Raw genomic sequence first — 16,800 nt, forward strand, 5'->3', positions numbered from 1 at the left:
CAAAATTAGAGTTCTTTGTTTTCTGCTGTGATTTTGCTTTGCAGTAGCTGAGCTGTTGATGGTGAGCACAAAGCCATAGGAGTTGCATTAGCAGCATGAGATGGCTGAGTTCCCAGTGTGTTACTACTTACAGCTGTACTTTAAGCTGCTTTGACTGTGATTCCTCATCAAGTAACTATTTCACACTGAAAAGTGTTAAAAATATCTGTATGTGAGTAAGGAGCTTGGTTACAGGGTTCATTTGTTGTGAAGATGAGTATGCTGTGTTGTGGCATGACCATGAGGAAGGAGTCATGCACATGTATGTGGTATGTGGAAAGTCTTTCTCTTCTGATTTGTCTTACTGTTGAATGTGGATGTCCCAACAATATTTTATCAGTTCCCTTGCTTTAGCATCTCATCCTGTCTGTCCTCCTTTAAACAGGAAAACTTTGAACTCCGGGTCTGGTTCTGGATTTTTGTGGCCAGCAAGTGGAAAAGTGATGGTCTGTGTGTGAGGAGGAAATAAGATGCAAAGCACATTGTCCATTCATGTCTTATCTCTTCCCTCTCTTCCTTTTGTCCCTTTTCCATCTCCTCTTCTGCAGGACCATCTCTGTTAACCATGTCACTTTGCTTACGGCCTTTCCTTCATCTCCCACTCATGCCAGAACCCACATACCCCTACACCACCTTTCATCTTCCATGCTTCATCTGTGCCCTTACCTGGCGCTTTAACACATCCCATGCCAGCTGTCTTTGTGCTGTTTAGTGCACAGAACATTTCTCATACTCTTGCCTTCTCTAATGGTGATGTGATGACTGAAAAATGTTACTTGGTTTTATCTGGAAGGGAGGGTTGAGAAAAAGCGTGGAAGGGAGGGAAAAAGCTGAGACAGTGACTTCTCATTGTTGTAGTAAGAACTACTTCTTGAAGAACAACCTTGCTTTATTTCTTCCTCCAAGCAACTAATTAAGCTTGAAAAAGATTAATTTACCATATCAAAATGAATGTTTTGTGAGTACTTACAGTTCTCTGTAGTTTGACTAAACTGCTGTCATCAGTGTATCTCCCAGTGGAGAGCTGTTTTGTAGTTCATCCCCACCTTCTGGTTCTCTCCTCAGCCTGTCGTCCAGTATCTGTCACGCACATTTCTTTGAAGTGTTGCTATTACTACTGCTTTTCACCTGTGTAGATGATTTATAAAGGAAGCTGAGGCTCTTCTTCACAAATGCAGAATCTTTGCCAACAGGACTTTCCTGTGAAGCATGGAGGGATTGACTGCATAGATCCTAAACCCTCCTCTGGCTGCATACCAAGCCTTATAGATACCTGGTGTTAGTGCCTGCCCTGGTCAGGTTGGGAGCTTGGTCAGTTCTTTCTGTTATCAGGAATAGAAGATAAAAAATATTGCAAAATGAAGAGCCTGAATGGAAGGAGCCTAGAAATGTGTGCTTGCATGTTTTGAAACATTTTGAGGTAAATGGATTATCTCTAATGCTGACTTTTATACCTTCCTGCTGCCCTGTTCCTTTGGAGCCAAGACGTGTGTCTTGCTCTTGGAAGGATTCTCATCATGAGATTTAAGAGTGCACTAATATTCTTAGTTAAGCTCATAATTTACTCTGTCATCTCTGTTTCCTCTTTCCTTTGCTCTTTGTACATCTTTGTATTAGATTATTAGAGAGAGAACATTGTGAACACAGAATGGCTTTTGTCACTAATGAGCAGCAGCTAGTGGGGAGATGGCATGTGCTGCCTTTGTCAGCTAAACGAGCAGCAGATGGTGGGGATTCAGAGCATGGCACATCATCCACGCTAAGTGCCTGGCATGACAGCAGCCAGAATTAGAGACATACCAAATGCCCAGGAGTCTAGATTTTCCTTTGTTGCTCTTCTGAGAGATGCCAAATTTGTATGAGCAAATAGTGGCACACAGTGAATCAGTGACTATCTGTGTTAATCCAAGGACTGAAGAGTGTAGGCTGTGGGCTAGAAGAAAGCTTCGTGCAAGGATAGCCTCGGGGCAGCGTGTTCTCACGTTCCAAACCTCAGTCTCACTTGTTTCTGGTTGGTGCTGTTGCTCATTCAACACAAACACGAAGGTAAAGCAGGTTTTTTCAATGCTAAAAGCTGTGACTGGGTTGTATAGATGTCTGAACAATGGAGCATCATCCATGCTTGTAAGAATGTGCTGGCAACACACTCCTGGGCTGGCTAGCAAGAGCTGGTCTGTAGGAACATCCGGAACTGTGGTAATAAAAAGCTCATTTCATCACCAGCAATCCATTGTCATCAAACCTTGGTCTCTGATTGTCCTTCAGACAGAGCAAGTCTCCTCCATGTGGGAGAATGTCTTGATTAAATGAAGTGCTGCATGAAAATGGTCCATTATAATTAGGATTCCCCAGACAGGTATTGAAGCCACCTGGCAAGCAGGCTTCCTCTACAGGTCAGTTCTGTCTCTTTGCCTGAGACACACGTGCTTGCAGGGAACCCAGTGCAATCAGAACTGAAGGTTTTGTAATACCTGCAGTCCTGGGTTGCACTCAGCATGGTGTGATGAGCCAAGCTTTTCTGCAGTTTCACAGCAGCAGGCTAACTCAAGGTCCTGAACACTGTGACTTGTGTTTGGGCAATTTGAGAAACCAGTTTAATCCAAGTGTCCAGTAGATCTGGTAAGAACATTTTCATTTCTATGTCAGGAAATTGAAGCACTTGGCACCCCTGCTGAAGCCAAGGTCTGGTGACAAACACCAAAGGAACTTTACACCTGCTAGGCTGCATGCCATAGTGCAAAGATGAAGGTGTGAGGTGGGAATGTGTTCTGGTTACGGTTGTGACCATGCTTCTGTTGCTGGTTTTGCAAGAATACAGAAGCATTTTTAACTGTCTTTGTCAGGTAAGTAGAAAAACATTTGAGATAGTCCTGTAATTACTTGTTCATTGCTGATATGTTAGCATATTAATCTTTGATTTCATATTCTCTTGTGTGTCTCTTAACTATATTCTTGCTCTTACCCTGTAGAGTTGGAACTGTGTGTTTATGTGTAGTATTTACTATATAATATGACCTATTTTGTCACATTTCATTCTGTCTATCTTTTCTATGTTGAGTATGTTTGCATTTCCATTTAATCTATCTAAATGCACATATGATTTTGTATAAATGCTTTATAGTTGCAGAAGATTTTATAGCTCTGGTGTCGTTGGGGTGTGGAGTGCTGGGGTGGGAGATGTGGCACAAGTAAGCCTCCATCATTCAAAGTGTTTCTGTCTGCACGCCTTCTCTAAATCTTCATTGTCTCTGCACTGGTGAGGACTTAAACTGGATTAGCAGTATACTGTAGTTTGAAAGTGCTGCACACAGTAACCATTTTTAAGTTTCCCCGAGTTTTGCTGTACCTTATTTTCCTTGTTTTTTCCATCTCCAATATGAAGCTTTCTTACCAGACAAGTGTTCACTGCTCCCTCTGGCGTTCGCTTGCAACAGGTGTTGGAGCTCCCTACGCTGAGGACAGCGAGGCCACGGGTTCGCAGTGATCAGCTACACACGGCCCGGGGGGAGAGAGAAAGAGTCTTTTCACAGGAATGCCAAATGAAATCCACGCTCTGCAATTAGCAGCCCGGGTTTCCTAGATCATGTGAAGAATATTTTACTGTGCTCTAAACCCTTTCATTTGGGAAACTGAAACTCTTGGAGGACAAGAGCAGATTAGCTAGGTTTTTCATCAGGTGAATTTTAACTGACTTCATTGCATTCAGTTTCTACAAAAGAGGTATTTTTTTTAACAACTGCATCTTAAATACCAGAAAGTATTTAAAAAAGAAAAAATCCCACTGGAACCAAAGTCAAGTCTGAAGAAGTTTGTCTGTCATTGGAGAAGCTCTTGAGTGCAAGAACTCCTACACTTGCTGGCAGGGGCTGCAGTAGGAAGAAGGTGGTTTGAGTGGGGGCTGCAACAGCTTCAAAGCCTTGTCATATGCTTGGAAGCCTCAAATGAGGACTGTCAGACTGCCTTGTCCTGCTTTCTTTGATGTAGGGTATATTTCAGGAGGTGGCTTTTAGATTTGCTGCTGTTCACTGCTTAAAAAAAAAAAAAAAATGTAAATCATGAAGTTTGCCCGCACTTTGAGTCTGCTCTACAGGAAGTTCACAAGTTGATAGACTAAGGCACATTATGTCTGCTTTTCCCTTTGTATGTCCCAAAATTACAATAGAGGCAAAGGCAAAATTTAGTACTAAATGGTCATTATTAACAACTCAAATACTTCTGGCAACAGTCTGAATTTAGATGTGTGTCCTCACCTTGTTAAGGTTTGCTCTGAGAGCAGTTAAAATCCTGACTTCCACACTGGTAAGAATAAGTAACCAGCTTTAATAGCCACTTTTAAAGACAGAGAAAAAAATCTTATAAAGACAATGAGTGCTACAATCTTTATAAGGTATTTAATAAGTGCTTATTATGACAGTACAGTTATTGCAGCAGAAGACGTTTTGCTTGGATTTAACCACTTAGCAGGGTCAGTCTAATGAATGGCTTTCATGTACAGGAGCAAAGGGCACAAAGTAACTCCGGCTCCTAGCCTTTTAAATACTAGACTTTCAGTTTGACAAGCAGAGCTCAGTGCACTGAAGAATGAGATGTGGTGTTTTGTTACAAAGAAATGTCTGCGTTATTCAGAAGGGATTGTCTAAACCAGCTGAGATCTAGAAATACAGCAGTGGGCCAGGACTTGGGCAGGACTAATCCTACCCATCAGTAAAGATTACTCACTTTGAATTAATATTCAGTAGCCCCAGAAAATTATTCTTAAAGCAGAAGTTAAAGCCAGGTGTAGACTAACAGTAGTTCTACAGAAGATGAGGGGCAGGGTGATATTTTGAAGAGATGGTTTCAGATTCCTGTGATTAAGATCCAGGATTGCATACCTGCAACAAGTTTTTGGACTGCCCTATCATGTATAAAGGTGAAGGCATCTCAGCTGCTGCAGTCTGTAGCTGCTAGCCAGGGGCATTTTTTAGCTTTGAGAAGTTACCATTGCTGATAAGTTGTATTCTATCTTGCTAGTGAACAGCTTATAGGCAGCGTGAGCTAAATAGCTGTGAAATGGTCTTGTATGAAAGCTTACTATATTTTGGAGAAGGTAAGTATTCATTAGTTGCTTATTTGCAAGTAAGTGGTTTAGTGACCTGACACTTAAAAAAACTAAGTAAACAAAAAAATCTTAAAAGGGGAACTCCAGCATTGAAATCACTTTATCACATTTGAGGATTTTGTTACAACCTTATGATTATAAGATAATTCAAAAGTATTATAGCCGAACTTGTAGTCTTTAGTTCATCAAACCTCTGTCTGCTACCTTCGGAAGTGTTGAGTGGCTGTGATAAGGTTCAAAGTACTTACCAGAGGGTTAGGTGGCTGTGAACCTTGGTTATTGTCTATGTGTAATTGTGGAGGTGATGACAAGCCTCTGCTGCAAATAGATGTGTACCAAGACAGACAAATGGTTGATACAAACAGTGGAGCTAGCTGTCAAATGCTGGCAGATTTGAAGTGCTCTGTGATTCCCTATGAGCATGAAGTAGGGTGATACAGGCACAACGAAAAAGGTAAATAATAAATGCATTAATGTGAAAGCAGTATGTTAAAATAACTAGTATAATTACAGCAGATGGAATACTCCATAGCTCGGAGTAGTGCTAACATACATGTGAAAGGTGGAAGTGTGAGGCTTGTGGCATTTTTTTGAGTGTGATCTGGGTGTTTGACTTTCCTTGTAAACAGGACTAACAGTCTACCTTTGTGGTGCCCTGCTTTACACTGCATCTCCATCTAGTGCATTTTAAATGCTTCCAAAGGAAACAGGAGGAGTCACAGAATCTCAGTCATGCAATGATTGAATCGGAAGGGGTTTCTGAAGGTCACAGTCAAACCCTGCTGCTGAGTCAAGTTCACCCGGAGCCAGTTGCACAGGATCATGTTCAGGTTGCTTTCTAAAAGCTCCAGAGGAGGAGACTAGAGCTTCTCTGAGCAGCACTAGCTCTGGACAGGGTACTCCCAACACAGCCTCACTAGGGCAAGGTAGAGGGGCATTGGCTTTCGTCCAGTGCTCAGGTACCTCTCCTGTTCTCCGTGGTCTTTCAGAGGTGATAGAGAATGGCTTAGCAGTGGCATCTCAACGCATGTCGGTGCATCCCATTGGGGCCCATGGATTTATGGGTATCAAGTTTGCCTGATCTCTTACCTGTTCTCCCTCAGCCAAGGGAAAGTCAGCTTTTATCCAGACTTTCTCTCAATGAGTCAATGAGTGCTTTTAAGTCTCTTTCTGTGTTTCTTGCTGCTTCCTGTCATCTCCTGGATGACCTGGAATATTTCTTGCAGGTAGGTAAAAAACATCAGAATTCTTAAGCAAAGCTGGATATTAAACAACGCATGAAGTGAGTATCAGCATTAATTGGGAAGATGCTGTAAGGCAGCTGCTGATCTTTTTACCACTTACTCAGATGGCTCTCAAACTTGGAATATCAAACTGGGATTAGCTCTTGTTTTTACTCATGATTAAGCAACCAAATACTTAGTAGTTATAATAAGATTTGTGATTAAGTGACCATGGTGAATGTTTCATTTGAAGCTCAGTTGCACATGAGTAGGGGCAAGTGCAATAGCTGCTTATGTTTGATAGCTTTTTATGCAGGGAGATCAGGAGGGTTTGTGGTGCTAATTATTTAATCCTCTTGATGGAGATCAGTAAATAGCCCAGTTGGAGAGCTTGGAATTGGGACAGGTTTAACCGTTGGATGGAATCAGTGGCACAACTAAAAGAAAAAGAGCAGGTAGGTAGTATCCCAGAAGAGAGTGAGGGATTGTAGCCCATCAGGCACACAGTTGTTCCTGAGAGGAGTACTGCTACTGAAGTGCCTTGAGGGTGGTGTTCTGTCCTGCCTGCTTGCATCCTGAGTAACTTAACTCTGAAATTGTGCTTACTTCTTCCTTTAGTGTGATGTTATTGTTTGGGTTGTTTAGTGAGTAGTAACTTCTAAAATACTTCTCTTACTGAGAAACTGCTTTACTGAATGTCTGAAAACCAAGGTTTTTGTCCATGCTCTCCTCTGACATCTCTGCTTTCTGATGATTTTGAAGGACTAAAACATAGACTCCTAGACCATGAAAGATTATTTTAGGGCCTTACTGTCTGGCAAGAATTAAAGGCCACCAACTCATAGTAATTCAGCTCTGAAGTGCTTTCTTTTTTCACCCTTTTAGAAGGAAGGCATTTACTCTTCATAGCAGCAGACTGCCTTGGCTTTTTTTGCTTTAACATTGTCCTTTCTCTCTTACTGCTAACTATAGTGTAAATATTACTCATGTAGGTGGTTGATAGTTTACTATACTGGAGGCAACCTCTGATGCTTCCTACTGGGCTAATTTCACTACTGAAAAACCCATAAAATTGCTTCCTTTAAAATAAAGCACATTTTAGGCTCTTTTTCTTTGTATTTGCATTAGCAGTTTAAGAATAGCAACTCTTTCACCTGCCTTGTTAAACAGGGAGCAAAAGCAAGAGTGACCCAAGGGCTTTTTTAAGTGCAATGAATGCTCTGCAGTTGGCTGTGTTTTGTATCATAACTCAGTGACTTTAAAAATTGTTTGGTTTTGAATTGGAGAAGTTCTGGTATAGTGAACTGTTCAGTGCATTTTATACTGGCAATATTACTCAAGTGCTAGCTTTTTTCTAGATAGGAAAAAGCAAGCAGAGGAAGTGAAATTTCTGTGGTGTTCTGCAAGATGGCCGGTTCCAGAGCTTTGTGAACCAACAAATTATACATTTGCCTTCAGTGCTGAGGCAGCTGAGTGACTGCAGGTAGCAGTGGCTTTCACGTTGGGAACAGAACTGAAAATACTGTAGGGTCCAAACAGCAGTTGTCAAATCAATCCTTCTTTGTAAATTGAAGTTGAAACCTTTATCTCCTTCATGTAAAGCCTTTACTGAAATGCTGCATCTCACCACGCATTCATCAAAAGAATCTGGTTTTACAGTGCTGTCTGATGTGGCTGTAGCATCCCTTACTGAAAGTAACCACAACAGAGGAGTTTATTATCAAAGTCAGGAAAATAGTGTTGGCTGTGCCGTAATGCAGCATCTGCATGCAGTGGTTTCTGTCTGGAGAGTTGCTCTTGTCGCATGCAAGTAATCAAGTTTTGATTAGCTGAATAAATCATTATCTGTTGTTGAGTTGAGTTGCATAGCTGTGAAGCAGCATAAAGTTACTTTGCTTGATTGCTGCTTGGAGAGGTTCTAAGGCAACAATTTAGTTCAAAGGCACTCAGGTTCTGTGCAGTTTACTTCTGTCTGTATGTTGTATCTGCTACATCCTGTTTCCTCACTTCAGATTACAAAATAATTGAGAAACATTTTAAAACGGAAATGTTTGTCAAGTTAAAAGAAGGAAATAGGCTCGTCTACTGGCCACATCGTGTGGGGTGCCTGCTGTGTGGTCTTTGCATATTGCATGCAGTAATTAGTGTCCAGTTCACTATAACTACCTGTGAGATGCTTGACGTGTAGATAAGCTGGCTCAACAGTAACAGTCATAGAATCACAGAACAGTTTGGGTTGGAAAGGATCTTAAAAATCATCTAGTTCCAGTCCTCCTACCCATGTGCAGGGATACCTTTCTCCAGACCAGATAGCTCAGAACCCCGTCCAACATGGCCTTGAACACTTCCAGGGGTGAGGCAGCTTCTCTGAGCAGCCTGTTCCAGTGCTTCACCGCCCTCACATTAAATAATTTATTCCTTATATCCAATCTAAATCTACTACTCCCTTTCAGTTTAAGTCCTGTCACCACATGCTCTTGTAAATAGTCCCTCTCCAGCTTTCTTGTAGATCCCCTTCAGCTACAGAAGGGTCACAGTAAGGTCACCCCAGAGCCTTCTCTTCATCAGGCTGAGCAACCCCGACTCTCTCAGCTTGGTCTCATAGGAGAGGTGCTCCAGCCCTGTGATCCATTCTCTGGCCTCCCTCTAACGGGTCAATGTCCCTCCTGTACTGAGAACCCCAGAGCTGGATGCAGTGATCCAAGGGTCTCATGAGGACAGAGTAAAGAGGCAGAATCCCCTCTACTGCCCTGCTGGCCACACTGCTTTGGATGCTGCCCAGGATGCATTTGACATTGTGGGTTGCTTGTGGACATTGCCAGGTCATGTCTAGTCTCATCCACCAGAATCCCCAAGTTGTTCTTGGCAGGGCTGCTCTCAGTCCATTCACCCTCCAGCCTGTCTTCGCATCAGATTTTTCCTTGACGCAGGTGCAGTGCCTTGAACTTGGTCTTGTTAAACTTAAATATATATTTAACTTTTAAGTTATAAAATGCATTTGATGACTTTGCTGCTTTATCTATGAAAGGAAAAATCACCTGCCCACAGTGGATCAGTTGTAATCTTCTAATCAGGTTCCAAGTCATTGTAGCCATTAGTATCAAAATGGCTTTTATTCAAGAGTGTTATCTATATACAGCATAAGGTTTTACACAGTATTGCCAAATCTAATTTCTTTTTCTCTGCTATTGTGCATTTCTGCTCAGAAGTAATAAAATGGATGACACTTTTTTAAAAATAGTACAATTTCACACTTGGGATCCTAAAGATACCAAAATGTTTTTCTGTTACTGCTGTAGAGCTGTGCCTGCAAACTGTCACATTGTCAGTGGAGTGTACTACTGGCCCTGATGGGAAGTATGTTTTTAGAGCTTTGAAAGTAGAGTGTGGGAGGATTAGGTTCTGTGTAACATAAGGAGCGACTTCATGCACTCACACGTACAACTGCCAAAATAGTTTTTTTTAATTTGAGCAAAGCAACCTGGAGGGAACATTTGGTGAACTTGTACTGTGGCCAGCAACTCTCTGCCACCGTCTTCACCATTTGCTTCATGTTTCAATTTTAAGAGATGAAAAGAATATTTTAGTGAAGAGCAGTTTCTGCCCTTGGGTGATGGAGTCATAGGAGGCTTCTCAAGTTCATGGTAGTTCACTGACACCTCTTTTTAAATATCACGACAATTCCCTTTTGTGTCATGTAAATACAGATTCACATTAATCTTCCAGTCCTGGGTCGCTTCTGCCATGAGCAGGTAAAAAATGAAGAATGGAACTGGAGTGAATTATTCTTTCTGCCATAGGCTCACGAATTGGTTGAATGGCAGGTTTTTTCAGTGTTTTTTGTACTTCCTATACTGAATCCAGAGTGACAGTTTTGTAAGTTGCTCTGTGGTGTCTTGCTGTATTTCACCCCTTCCTGTCCAATGTGTGATCGGTTTCTTCCTTTCTGGAGACATGAGTTCAGGGGAACTTGCCTGCAAGTTCCTTTAAAAACAACCAGCTTCCTCCCTTCCCTTTCCTTTCGCTGGTTGTAATACCTTGGATAAATAAGGTCAAACAATCCACATGTGCCTCTTCATTTTTTCACTTCACTTCTGTCATTTCCTGATACCCCTGTAATTCTTGATCACCCTGAGCCTGTTTCAACCAAGCTTAGCAGAGAAGAATATAGATTGCAAAGACAATGCTGTCCTTGAAAGCTTATTGAGGCTGAAATCACTGAAATAGCCAAATAGATAGCTGCTGTTAGATAAATATAAAGCTTCTCACATACAGATCTGCCTGAAAACTCTTAACCTGTGCAGCAGGAGACACCATGATGAGCAAAAGAGAAGAAAACTCTTTTTGTAACAGTCATGTAATGGGAGTTGGAATTGCAGAGGAATGCTGGGATAGTGCAGCGCATGACTTGAATGTGCTATAGGCTGCCAGGATCCTGATATATGTATCTGTTACTTGTTAGGGTGCTAAAGACCTGAAGAAAATTATAGCCCTTCATATTTAGAGTATTTCCAGAGATCCTGCAAAATGGGAAGGTAGGTTTCTGGTCTGGAAGAAATGATTGTCCTTTCCATAGGAACTTTATGAGCAGTGACCAAAAAACACTTATTTGAAAACCATGGGAAAACTATGCCAGTGGACAAGGATGTCAAATAGAAAATAAAGCTGAAATTCTTCAGTGGAGTTCTCCAGAGTCAGGGGACGTGACTTGGACTTAGCCTTTACTGGTTTCTACTTTTTTCTGCATTTGTGTACAGCATATGAAAAATGCATTTTGTGTCTGGAATTGGAACTTGGAAAAGTGAGTTCTGTTTGGGAGCAAGACTTGTGTCAGTAAGCAACTGACTGACTTGTGAATTACCTTGGTGGTTGAAATGTTCTTTTATATTCCTAGGGTCTCTAATATAAGTGTGAGTTCGAGTTGGGATTGGTTTATAGATCATGTCTGTTGCAAATATAGAGAATTGAGTTTTGTTTGTTATTTTTTCCTTCTCTCCAGTTAAAAAAAAAAATAAAATCAGTGGACTACAGAAAAGGGAAACTTAGAGATAGTTTGAAGGTATTTAGTTCCTTTTTTGTTTTGGGTCTGTGGTTACTAGTATGTGTTTTTTAATGAACAGTTATTCTAAAACAGAATTTTCTTGTGCTCTGGCTTCTGTCTCTGGAGGAGGAAGAGAAGATAGAAAGATGTCTGGGGATAAAATGTTTAACTAAATATTATATAACTATCTAAATAGTACTTATATTAGATAATTGTCCTGAATGGTTTCTCTCTCTTTTTTGGAGGGGTATCTTTGTGCTTTATACAGAAGAAAGAGTTCTTGACTTTGTTCCTGGTCATTCTAGCATGGTTTTCTTCCAGATGTGGCCAAACGGCTTTACTGTGGTAGCTCAAGGCAATGTCCCAGATGTGCTTTGTACCCTTTGGGACCAGAGCAGCTGAGGATATTGTGACCTGTGCCTGTCATACCTGAATTAAAGCTCATGCACCGCTCACTGCCACTTCTGGTTGCACGTTCACTCTGCTTAGGAACATGCAGCCACATGACCTCTTCAGAGGGCGCTGGTTCTGTAGACTCACGGTCTGAAATCTGTCAGGAATAATAGGCTACAGGAGTAAGAGAATGGTCCTTGCTAGAAATGTTAGAAGGAAATAATTTTGAAGCCTTAATTTGTCAAGATTTTCAGAGAGGACAAAGAGCATCATTGAGTATGATTTGCCAGAAAGCTGATGGCCTCTGAATTCAGAACCCAAGTGACAAAAGTAAACCTGCTTGGAGAAATGGGATCCAGTAAATGTTAACAGAGGCAAAATCACAGTTGCTTCCCCCTTTTCTTATTTCTTCTCCTTCTTGAAACTCTTGGAAATTCTTCCTTTTGTCCCCTCTGGAACTGTTCTGGCTCAAAATTCATCTCTAAAATGAGTTGTATGGAAGAACTTGGGGAATGTTTACGGTTTCAGAAAGATGTTAGCTCTTATAGAAAGGAAAACAACAGCAAAAGCACAACACGTGAAACATTGGGCACCTCTTCACACAAGTCTTCCAGCAGCATCTTGGCTGGCTTGTTAGTGCGTTAATACAGACTGTTTGCTTTGATGACACTGAATCTGTTGCTGAGGTTGTTTTGCTGCCTTTGTTTAAAGACTTTTGGAGGTATGATGGTGCCTCACACCTCGTGGCTAATGAATTATTTTGCTGAGATCTGTCTGTCTCAGAACTCTAACACAGAAGTTGCTCTTTGAAGTTGTGTAAAGAATTTCCGGGACTTCAAATGTCTCTGCTGATGGTTTTCTATTACCAGAGGTGTGAAGCACAGTGGCCACTTCAGGGTAATTTATCATCTTTTTCTGCAAAGTAATTGCTCACATTCTTTTCCCCAAGTGGACCTCGGATACTCTTCAGAAAAAGTGGTGGTAGAATATATGAAATTTAGTGATACATCTTATTTTGTACTTCATAATTCTAATTGAAAACTACTAATAAAATGAAGAAAAACATGTAAGAGAAGAACTGCAAGAATTTGATTTTGGAGAACACTAAAGCAAATGAGAATTACTGTGGCTGTAGTTTAAAACAATTTATATGCACTCTGAGTGGTGGAAGAAAACTTTACTACAGGTGTACTTAGTAGTTAATCCTGGAAGAGAGGATCCCTTCCAAATCAATGCTACTTATCCTATCAGATATACTTTTTTCTTTGTCTGTACACTGATAGTCCCTGACCTTGTTCTGGCCTTGTAAAACTGTGCAGATTGGTGTATTGATGTGCCTTAGGGCCACATTAAAAAAACTTGCCTCTTGCTGTGGTACCCAGTCTGTCATAGTTCAAAACCTGTGAGTTATAAGCATATCTTAGATTTGGTAGATTTGGTGTAGGGGTAGGAAACACTTGCTTAAAAGGCCAGCAAGCTCTGGATCTGGCTTTTTTCCTGGTGTTCTCCCATCAGTGGCCTTACCACATTGCACCATACACACCTTCCTGCAGTTACCAGCATACTCCTCCTGCAGAGACTGCCTTTGCTTTAGAGTGGACTGTCTGAAGTCTTCAGTGTCCTGTGGTGTAGTCTATCAAGTCATGAGATAATTTGAAAAACCAAAAATGTAACCATTTGGCTTGTAAAATTGCTTTTGTGGTTGGGAGTTGTTTTGTTCTAGGCTGGTGATATGATACAGAAGTACTTAACTGGTGCTTGCCTTCAGCATCATGTGGAACCATCTGCATTGCTATGGCTGAGGGCAGTGGCTGTGCAGTAAAGTAAAAAATGTGTAGTACTTGAAATCATAATGAGATTCTGTAATCGTGTGCTAAACTCATTTTGATGCTATTGTTAGTATTTAATGTTTTATAAATAGCTCTGCTGTGCAGCATGAGATACAGTGGTCATTTTGCACCCAGTTTTATATAAGTCATGTTGAATATAGGCAATGTTATTTTTGTTTGCAGCCTGAAAAATATTTTTATGAGGGTCTCTTGTGTTTCTTAGTCTCACAGAGACGCTAATTTGCTTATAAGGCACCTAACAGCAGTGACAACAGCACTGCATAGAGCACCCTTAACTGTACTGCTACAAGAGGATCTCTAACCATTGTAAATTGTTTCCTTCACCTCTGACCACTTCTGTCTCTTCTCGCAGCAAAAGCCAAATCCAAATGTGGTGCCACGTTCTTCCCCTGCGCCAGCGGGATCCACTGCATCATTGGCCGCTTCCGGTGCAACGGCTTCGAGGACTGTCCGGATGGCAGCGATGAGGAGAACTGCAGTAAGTGGGAGCCTGCTTGCAAGTGAGGGCACTGCTGCTTACTTCCACTAATTGGTGCTACTTAGAAAGGAAGCATTCGGTAGCCTTCAGTTTCTGAGTCAAATATTCTCCCTGTCATTTACAACCCAGATGATCCTTGGCTTTTCACTTCATGAAAATGAATCTGCATTATTTTTTTTTTTAGGGTCCATCCTAGTCTTGCTTTGTATATAATGCCTGTGTGATACTCCAAGCCCTTGAAATTAATTTTAAGCTGCATGTTTGCTTTGAACATGTTCTCTGTACTCAAATGTAACTCAGATTGGATCAATTTTAATTGTTCCATTTTTATTTGCCTGTTTTTTGTCACTGAAGAATACGATGTATTTGGTCATCAGTGCATCTGGGTTTCTCTGTTTATATATGTTCTCAAACAACACAAAAGCAAATAATGGTATATTTAGTGAAACAGGTTCTTGGAAGGAGAGGCAGATTCTTGAAGCCAGACCTGCCTGCCAATGCACAGCAGCAGGGAAGTTGTAGCAGAGAGATGATCTGAAGTACTGCTTGTTTTGGGCTAAACCCTCTGCATGTGGCTTCGCAGATCCATTTGTATGTGTAAGTCTAGCAGGGATATATCATAGCAGTAGGGAAACATTATGTTGAATCCAGCAGCTCTGTTGTTACTGTCAAGAGTGGGTAAAAGCATGGGTCTCTAGGTGAAAGCTTGCAGCAAAATACTTGCTCATTCTCATGTCAGAGGCATGCTGAGGTTTTGTTTTCAACGACTTTTAAAGGTCAGGAGGAGGACAACAGACAGCAGCTTTCAAAGATAACAAATGGAGCAATCTTTAGCGTGATCTGTCACTGTCTGCTTCATGGAGGACTTGCCTTTTTTGTTGGTGGTTGGTGTGCTTCCACAGCATGAACCTGTCTTAAGGTGGCATCTGTTGTCCTGGAGAGACTGGTTTGGGCCCTGCTAGGACTATGCGGCTGTGGCAGCGAGTCAGCACTTCTGCTGAGAAAGTGAAGCCAGAGAAGCATTGGAGGCTAAGGAAATTACTCTGGATTATACTTGAACAAGTGGACTAAAAATAAGATTTTACAGAAGTGCTTTGAATATCTTTAAGGTGGTGGACTGACAAATGGCAGGTCTCAGCTGAAAGCTTATGGAGTTCATTAGGAACGACACAATTTCCTGTGAGCTTGTAGTGTGTAGCTCTATTGGGACCTTACAGCTGATGATAACATGCTCCTGATCTCTCCATTATTCTATGCCAGTGAGGCGCTTGGTGTTTTTTAGCACCAAAATGTGCTAAAATGTTTTTTAGCACCAAAATGTGTCTAAATGTCTAGTTACTGCTTATGAAGAGGAACAACCTTTTAGGTTCTGGGGTGACCTCAAAAATCAATGTGATATGCAAGAGTGCAACAGTTTCAAACCAGGAGTTTTAGCATGTTTGTGCTAAACAAGCTCTTGGGGAGCTGGAGAAATTGGGAATGTTGTTTTTGTCTTGCAGGTTATATGCAGGGTAGACTATTTATTTTTTTAAACTCTTTAAATGTAGATCTTACTTTAAAGACAAAAAAATGGAAGCCAGTTAGTATTTGGAAATGAATCTCCTTTGTTATTATGGTAGAGAAGCAGTTTGAAGTAGACAGGGCATTTAAGCAGCCTTTTTAAGATTTTTAGTTGGAAAGTTGTATTCTCTTTCAGTCACCCCATTACCAAAAACTGTTTGGAGTTCAGAGAAGAGTGCCAAAAAGTATTAAAGGCCAGAGATTGACTTATGAGTAGATATTAAATCCAGCTAAACTATGCATATCTCAGCTAAGTGATGACTGTGTTGAAGGATATGGTTATATATGATGTGTATGAAGGGTGCGAACATTGTTCCTTAAAAAGTAGTTGAAATTCCAACAGTGAGAGGCTGAGAGATTTCAGCATTGCTGTTACATCAATTCAAAATAGTGAGGAGAATGGGGAAGAGAGTCAGAGGTAAATAAACCACTGCCTGGCAGTTCTCAGTCAAAATTGTTTTCTTACTATATGAAACTTCAGCTAAACTGAGCCTTCTGTAGTGGAAATCAACAGGCAGTGTTTATGGTAGGCAGTTCTACCCTCCATATGTCTTCAGTGTGAGCAAATGTGGAACAGTGATCATGATTGGGCTCTCATGAAAATGAACAGAAGGCTTATCACAACTGTGGGTGGGCTAAATCTCTGCTAATTGTAATGAATCTTGCATAAATTAGAAGTTTCAGCTCTCCCTGGTTAGAGAGCCAGGGCTGGTTTGATTGCCAAGGTACTCCCACATACCCAGCGAATTGACCAGCTGTTGAGTTGTGACCTGTGGTTGATGCTTATCAGCTATTTAATTGCCTGAGCAAGAGAATTCCTAATGAAAGGTTCTCACTTTCTCTTTTTGCAGCAGCAAATCCCTTGCTTTGCTCTACTGCCCGATTCCACTGTAAAAATGGTCTTTGCATTGATAAAAGCTTTGTGTGCGACAGTCAAAATAACTGCCAAGACAACAGCGATGAGGAAAGCTGCGAAAGCCCTCAAGGTAGGCACAGGGGTTTTGTTCTCTTCTGCGATATTATACCAACTCAACACAGAACATGCTCAGCAGAAAATATGCTTCTATTGGCTTGCTCTGTGTTGGCTAGCACTGCAGATAGTGAGAGTGAAATGT

The 16,800-nt window shown here is 41.2% G+C and overlaps 1 protein-coding gene across 2 annotated transcripts in view; it reads left to right on the plus strand.

Moving 5' to 3' along the window:
* LDLRAD3 (low density lipoprotein receptor class A domain containing 3) overlaps positions 1 to 16,800 on the plus strand; it is a 104,072-nt gene that overhangs the window by 36,637 nt on the left and 50,635 nt on the right. For both annotated transcript variants that reach the window (XM_041481310.1, XM_041481311.1), the window contains exons 3-4: positions 14,000 to 14,125; positions 16,537 to 16,671. In XM_041481310.1, coding sequence (XP_041337244.1) covers positions 14,000 to 14,125; positions 16,537 to 16,671 — 261 coding nt within the window. The remainder of the gene's footprint in view (positions 1 to 13,999; positions 14,126 to 16,536; positions 16,672 to 16,800) is intronic.

This window comes from Pyrgilauda ruficollis, unplaced genomic scaffold (assembly GCF_017590135.1).
Source record: "Pyrgilauda ruficollis isolate IOZ18807 unplaced genomic scaffold, ASM1759013v1 scaffold55, whole genome shotgun sequence".
Lineage (NCBI taxonomy): Eukaryota > Metazoa > Chordata > Aves > Passeriformes > Passeridae > Pyrgilauda > Pyrgilauda ruficollis.